General features: G+C 38.4%; 1 protein-coding gene across 1 annotated transcript; it reads right to left on the bottom strand.

The window, feature by feature from the left end:
- Positions 1-2,386: 2,386 nt before the first annotated feature.
- On the bottom strand, positions 2,387-5,124 carry LOC131074393 (subtilisin-like protease SBT1.7). The gene has a single exon (XM_058011016.2). The coding sequence runs from the start codon at positions 4,850-4,852 to the stop codon at positions 2,552-2,554; it is 2,301 nt and encodes a 766-aa protein (XP_057866999.2). The 5' UTR covers positions 4,853-5,124; the 3' UTR covers positions 2,387-2,551.
- Positions 5,125-7,999: the final 2,875 nt, after the last annotated feature.

Raw genomic sequence — 7,999 nt, forward strand, 5'->3', positions numbered from 1 at the left:
ATTAAGCTTAGATAATTAAATAAATAAAATTTATTTATTTAGACTAGACAATTTTGGGTGTCTACAGGTACATCATATTCCTTGTCATTTCAATCCTTGCAATTATCATGTTATAAGGAGATTTATCAAATATAGTACACACATTATTCTCAAAGATAACCTTATAAGCTTTTTGAACAAGTTGACCCACACTTATGAGATTGTGTTTCAAACCCGGTACATAATAAACATCAAGAATAGTCCTCTTACCAAAATTTGTCATCACATTGATTGTACCTTTTCCCATTACTTCTACTCTGTCATTGTTACCTAATTTCACTTCCGATTTAATTGAGCTATCCAAGTAATCAAATAAATCTCTATTTCCTGTCATGTGATTGCTACACCCGCTATCTAGAAACCAAGAATCACTTGGACTTTCTTGTGCTATATGACATGTAATGAACAATGTTTCCGAACTATTTTCAATAAAATTTGCATTTTGCTTTCCTATATCAACTTGTTTCTTTCGACATTCACTAGAAAAGTGTCCATACTTTTTGCAGTAGTAACATTAAATATTGGACTTATCATACCTTTGTGATGATTGATTATTGCTACGTCCCCTTGTGTTGAAACTTTGATTTCTCCTTCCTCCTGGTTCAGGACTTCTTCTCTCCTCTTTTTGAAAATTCCCTCTTCCTCTGCCTCTGCCAAATGTCATCTGTGACTTGAAGGCATTCTCTAATGAAGAATTACTACTCTTGTTCAACCTGTATTCATGATTATATAATGATCCAAACAACTCATCTATAGACAATTTTGACAAGTCTTTAGATTCTTCAATTGCAACCACAATAGTATCAAACTTGCTAGGCAAACTTCTAAGAATCTTTTCTACAACTTTTTGATCTGTTAGCTCATCACCATTTAATCTAATTTGATTAACCACATTCATAACTTGAACTGAAAATTGTTCTACTGAATCAGATTCTTTCATTTGAAGATTTTCAAAATCCCTTCTAAGTGCTTGCAACTTTGCTACTTTAACCTTACTTGTTCCTTGATATGTTGTCTCTAATATTTCTCATGCTTTCTTGGCTGAAGTAACTCCACTAATTCTAGCAAGAACAATATCATCCATACCTTGTTGAATAATTTGTAAGGCCCTTATGTCCTTCTTCCTATTCTCCTCAAGCTTATTCTTTTCATTCGAGGTTAATGATGCCTCATTTTGTGGTTCTACATACCCTTTCTCTACTATATCCAACAATTCTTGAGAACGAAATAATGTCTTCATTCTTATCGCCCAAGTATCATAATTTTTTCCTGTAAACACTGGAATTAGAGGTTGCATATAATTCATTCCTGATGCCATGATTGTATATCGTGTTTCAAGAATTCTTCTTGAGAAATACGACTAATCTCCTCCTTGTTGGCTGCGGCCTCTTTCACTCTTTCGACTCTTCTCAGTTGATGAGGGCAATGCTTCCTGTAAACAACACGTTCATCTTTGGAGCAGCGAACAACAACTTCCGATACACATGAAGGTGGGGGAAACTTTCAAAAAACTTCAATCTCTTTTTTCAACGAACTTCTTTTTCATACACTCAACAGCATAAGCAGCTATCTTCTATAATCTGCAATAGCTCCTTTCTTCATCACTCAGCTGTGGACACTTCTCACGGTCTGCTCCTCTCACCTAGCTCTGATACCACTATGAAAGTGGGCAGAAACAGGGGAAAAACAGAGGAAAAGAGTATACTTGTGCTACTGCACTTAAAACAGATTTCTTATTGCTTGCTTCGGGCGTATTACATCTGCCTCTATTTATAGAGGTCATGAGAATTCTCTAGAAGCATACAGATGAGGTCCTTTGGAGGAAGCTTCTGGATTTCTTTCCTTCATCATTCGATCATCTAGACTTTTCTTGCACCGACAGTCTTCTTTAATGCAGGTTGGTGGTGGTAGCATATGGTTGATGGTAGAAATTACTATATACTACCAACAGCAGGCTCAGTCATTTAATTTTTAAGGAAATACATAATAAATTCGACAATAATATAGCAAATAGTTAGATGCGGAATTTATTGTGGACAAGTGAGAGATTAGCATGGACAGCATGGTCGGCTAGAGACGGCGTGAGGTGAGTCGGTTGGTCTGGATGATAATTAATTTACCTTTTAAAAAAAAAAATTAACTGAATAAAAGAGTACTTGAACTAAAACTATCTTTAATTTCCTGTGTTTATCATGGAACTTAGAAGTATATTATGAAATCTGGGAGGTTAAAATAACTGTTCGTGCCCTTTTTAAAAGATCACAAAAAATAAATCCTTTCATGCATCTAGAAATAAAACTCTAAAAACGGTCTTAAACTGCTCATCAAGCGATGCCTCTGCCGCATTAATTATTAAAAAAAGGTTAAATGTAATAAGATTTCTTTGAGAAGGAAAGCATTCCAAATTCCTTGCCTGATTATTAATTGGAATACACAAATGAAGCAGCTGTAATGACTGCAATGCAATGTCAAGTTGGGAGTGCCATAAACAATGCATCAATGTCAAAGTAGATTAAACTGCAGATTGCCATTGCAGAACAACTTGACTACGAACAACGTGTGTTCCTCCCTCTATGCATGTCCATCTTATCTCTCCAAAATGATGAGAGGCAGATGGAGATGTTATGTTGGTTTCAAATATTACACTATAGCTTGCTTTATCCTCTAGTTTTCTGAACTCCAACGTCTCTGGTTGCACGGTTATTTTTACTCCGGGAGGGCTATTCACGCTAGCTCGATACACCGCATGAGCTTGTGCACCCACATTCGTCACTGTTCTTCTCTTCACCTGAATCAATTCCTTGCTAGAGTTGAACAGCACAGAGAACGATGGGTAGTTGAGATCTCCGACTTCCAAACTGGGACTCGGACAGGAAACTGATTTCTTGGTGAGAAGGGCTATCTGATGAGAGGTGTAATTGAGGGTGCAGAGAAAGTTGACGTAGTCCTGAGGTTCCAGATCATAAACAAGCCCGGGATTTACTGCACCTGTTGGGTTCACCTGACCGGCACCAATGGCAAATGGGTCGGCTGCTTCCATGGTCGATGAATCCCTGATGGCCTGCTCTGTATTGTCAACAATGGAAGAAGAAGTCATGAGAGCTGACTTAAGGGCGGCTGGACTCCACGTAGGATGAACAGCTTTAATGAGTGCTGCAATGCCACTGACATGAGGACAGGCCATGGATGTCCCTGATAGAAACATGTAGGGCAAGGCTTCTTCTCGCTCTTCCGCATATGCTGCCAATATGTTCACACCGGGAGAAATCATATCTGGCTTCAGAATCTGTGGGTATGCTACAGTCGGTCCTCTGGATGAAAAGCCCGCCACAATGGGAGCAGCCACGGTCTTTCCCACTACAGTCAATCCTGGGAGGCTCAAGGTAGCAGTAGCATTAATCCCCGTGTTGTTGATATAGGCCTTGATTTTTTCTCCAGCTCTAAAACCCACATTGATAGCCGGTAGATTGTTAGTATTGGTAATGAGCTGCAGTTCACCAAAACTCACTCCATTCGATACAATCATTCCTGCACCCCCTGCTCTTGCCACTTCGTTGCCTTTATCAGGGATTCTAGAGTCCTCTTGATCACACACCACGATTTTACCCTCCACTATATTTCGGTCAAGGCTGCCGGCGAGGCAACGACTTGAACTACTGTTGGTAGATGAATAGACCAGAGAAAGAGGTCTCTCTTGAATTTTATATCTACCCCTGTACGTAGAAGTTCCCCTTTGTTTGTCTTGGTTGCCCAAGACTAGAGAAGCAGGGAAATCTCTGTCGATGGTGCTTGCACCCACGGTAGTAATCCAGGGGGCTGGATTACCGACAGAATATGAACGAGGTCCCTCATTCCCTGCCGACGCAGAAACAAAAACACCCTTCTCGATTGCCCCAAATTCTGCGATGGCTTTGGCATCCTTGTAAAATGGCTGGTCTTCCGAGCTAATTGACAAAGAAATGATGTCCACGCCATCTGCAATGGCTTGTTCCATGGCAGCAGCTACGTCTGCATCATCGCAGCCATTCGCCCAACAAACTTTGTAGATTGCCAGCCTGGCCCGTGGGGCCATCCCTCTGGCAGTTCCGTTGGCGAAACCCAAGAAACTGGTCGCAGACACTGCAGCCCCAGCAATGGTAGAAGCTGTATGTGTGCCATGCCCATTGTTGTCTCGTGGAGATTTATACTCCAATGTTTCGTTGATGACAAATTCTGTCTGTTCGTAGCCTTTCAAAAAATATCGAGCTCCAATGATCTTCTTATTACAGTGCGAAAAATTGAACCGCTGCCCGTTTTCACATGCACCCTTCCATCTTGAAGGAATGGGTTCAAGGCCTTGATCATTGAAGCTTTGGCTTTCAGGCCATATTCCAGTGTCGATCACCCCTATGATAATGTCCTCAGCATAAGTCGAATATTTGGACCATACTCCTGACGAAGAAGAAGAAGAAGTGAGCCCCAAGAACTCAGGCGTTCTCGTTGTGGCGATTTGATTGAGAGAAGAGAAGATTACGCCCAAGCAGCCATCCATATTCTGCATGGCTTCAGCCTCTTCTTTACTCATCCTAGCAGCAAAGCCGTGCAAGAGTGTATCATATGTATATAACATGTCACTTCCAGTATCAGATGTTGAGACATGGTTCAGCATCGAAGAATACCAGTGCTGGTGTAAGTTAAAGTGATGAGGCTTCATCGACTTCATCATGTGAACAATGTATGTCATTCTTGAATCTTCTGCTTCAACTTTTCCTAAAAAGATGGCTGATATAGTGAGAATCATAAGAATCGGAGCGGCAAGCGACGCGTTGGCCATTGTTGGGAGGTAAGAAACAAAAGCAAAAGAGAGGAGAATAGCAAATTCATAGGTGAGGAATGGTGGATAGAGAGGGCTCTTTATCCATGGACTTGGTCCTTGTTGGCGCTCTGCTAATCAGTAAAAGAAATTTGACATAATCAAACCCGATGTCACCACACGTTCTAACGACCTGCAAGAGATAAGGACTGTGCAATGGATTGGTTGATAGGTTTATAAGATTCCGTGGGCGTGAAGAATTAGAACCAGGCTGGGCAGAATACAAATTTTAAACCGCTAATGAAAATAACAAAAATAAACGTCATTGTTTAGGTGGGTGGATAATCAGTGTCGAAAGTGACTTATGTTGAAGTTCGTTAGTTGAGGATGACTATATTTGTAGATGACTTCTTATCAATATCTATGTTACCATAGTCAAATAAGTAAATGTTCTAGAAGACTTAATGGATAATTACGAGATCTTCACATTTTAAAATGAAGTAGATTTTTAATAAACCATTGACATATGAGAAGATAAACATAATGGTCATAGGCTTAAATCTGATTAAAATATAGTGTAGATATGGGATTAAAGGGCCTCACATTTTTTATCGCTATTATTTGAGTAGACACAAAGGTCATGTCATTACCAACTTCTTTTCCAATAAATAAATTTAAAAAATGTTAATATATCAAAAGTTAGATTTTTTTCCCTGTGTAAATAAAGGTACATAGTTTTTTCATGTTCAATTAGTGATATTTTATTTTTGTATTTTGTGGTTGTTGCATTCTTTATTATACAATTGTTTGGATAGAATAAATGTTCTAAGAAAATGCTTCTTTTACAAATTCTATAGGAATCATAATTTAAGTATTCTTATGTAAAATTCTTCAAAATCTTTTTTAGATAGATTCATTATTTAATGAGTGAATAACCAACTTTCATTAAGAATAACATTTTCTTAATGAGAAATTGTGTATGTGGTTATCTCCTACTTATAAATTGATAAGATAAAGAGGCTCTATAAGGAATGGTTCAAGGCACAATACTTCTTGAAGGTTTTGCAAATGTTGTTGAAAGTTAAATGGGTTTAACCTTAGACAAAACTCCATAGGTAAGCATGCTTGAGTTAGAGTAGTACTGGGATGGGTGACCACCTAAGAAGGCCCAATGCCTCTATGGGCATCACCTAGATGCAATGAGTGCAGAGTCTACCATTCATTCTCATGAGATATAGGTTCTTGTGAACCAGTACTCATGCAACATGGGTCAACAAGTTTGACCTGGAAACTATATAGTTGAATCCTAATAGCGAGATCATAATTTAACTTCTTGTAAAAAATATCTCCACTTATCTATTAATTGTTGGCAAGAGACACTGTTCTTGTGGAGATTGGTGCATGATAGATGTTTAGGGGTTGTCATTAATGGAAACTCAATTTGTAGATCCCAACTAGTGTACATAAATCTAGTTTACCGGAAGTCATATTGTTCATAAGGCATAAGTCTGGAAGGTGGAACTCAATTACCGATACAGCATGAGATCATGGTGCATATCTTGATTTCGGTGATGTATTTTGGGTTGCGGTGATCAAGGCAATTGATTCAAGGTTCAAGATAAATTACTTTGTGATCTTGATATCCGATGAATTATGTGCTAGTTTAGAGCTCCGATATCTGATATTTCAGTTAGGGCAGAGCTATTTTGGATTAATGTGTGTTGCGGATTTGTTGGGATGATTTCAATTATCAATTTCGCATTTGAGGTGATTGAACCGACTTATGGGAAGCATTTTATCATCTTGTTTTGGTCCACATTTGGATCAATGATCGGATTGAGCCGACTTGGTGGAACATGTTTCATGTTGCGTGTTATACGATTTTTGGAAGCCGACTTAGTAAATGCTTCTTTTTGATGATTCAAATATATAAGATTGGTTTGGTTGGTAATTTTGGTGTGTGCGATGAGCAAAGGAAGTCTGTGTGAGTGAAATTGTAAGCTTAGTGAAGACTTTGTTGCTCCAGTATGTGATAGCACAGTGTTACATAATAGATTGATAGATCAGTTGCTGGAGACAATCAGAGCCTAACCAGAACTATATTTTGGTATAGTTAGATGATATTCTTTAGTTCATTTATCTTTATAATCATTTTGTAATATCCTGTAAGGAAATGAGCCTTCCTCCTGGTTGTACCCCTTTTGTAATTGAGTAGTCAGCTCTAGACAGTGAGCCTGAATGCAAGTGGATTCCACTTTTATAATATTGTTCTACTACTAGCCATAGTATAATAATATTGTGGGTACTCAATCCCATCATGGTTTTTCCTTTTCTGGGTTTTCACGTAAAAATTTGGGTGTTATGGTTGTGTGGTCGGTCATTTTATATTTCTACACTTTGATTACTTTTTCATGCATCTGGTGGTTTAAGAACCAGCTTGATAAGTTTGCAAATAATTAAGCATCGATTCAACCCCCCTCTCAGTGGTCATTGATTCCAATAATTGGAATCAGAACCTAGTTCCTCCAAAGAAGCGTAATAGCTTGAGGAAGATCTAGAAGATTGAATCAGTGGACTCTGATTTGCAGAGACAACTAGTGTGGCACTTGAAGATCTTGATGTAGTGATGAAGGAAACGAGTATCTTGAAAATAAACTTGAATGCATCTAAAGATTTCATTGAAACCCTAAAAGATCAATTGAATACTTTTAGAGAAAATAGAAAGGATTCGATGGATAAGTTCAAGGAGAAAGAAGAACAAAGTGTTGATAATCAAGTCCTACAAGATAAGACAAATGAATGTGAGAAGTTGGATAGGGAGAATACAGTTTTGAAGAATGAGATGCAATCCATTGTAATGAAGCTGACTAAGGAGATTGAGGACCGAAAGAAGATTGAAGAAACAATGACTCAACCATTGAAGGACAAATCTGATAAATTTTGTAGATTGACATATGAGAATGATCAGTTGAAGCTTGAATTAGTGCAAATAAAGAATGATGGACAAGAACTTGAAAGGCAAATCATAATTCTGAGAGATGAGCTGACTACTGCAAATGAGTACAAAGAAAAGTTCAAAGCCAGCTTATCCTAGTTGGACGAGATGCTGGAAATTATGAGACATGGGAAAGAAATGCGAGGACTTGGATTTGAGAAAGGATAATCCTC

The sequence above is a fragment of the Cryptomeria japonica genome, chromosome 3 (assembly GCF_030272615.1).
Source record: "Cryptomeria japonica chromosome 3, Sugi_1.0, whole genome shotgun sequence".
Lineage (NCBI taxonomy): Eukaryota > Viridiplantae > Streptophyta > Pinopsida > Cupressales > Cupressaceae > Cryptomeria > Cryptomeria japonica.

Bases quoted from the DNA above. Each gene is read 5' to 3' on its own strand.
- LOC131074393 (XM_058011016.2), bottom strand. From the start codon at position 4,852: ATGGCCAACGCGTCGCTTGCCGCTCCGATTCTTATGATTCTCACTATA.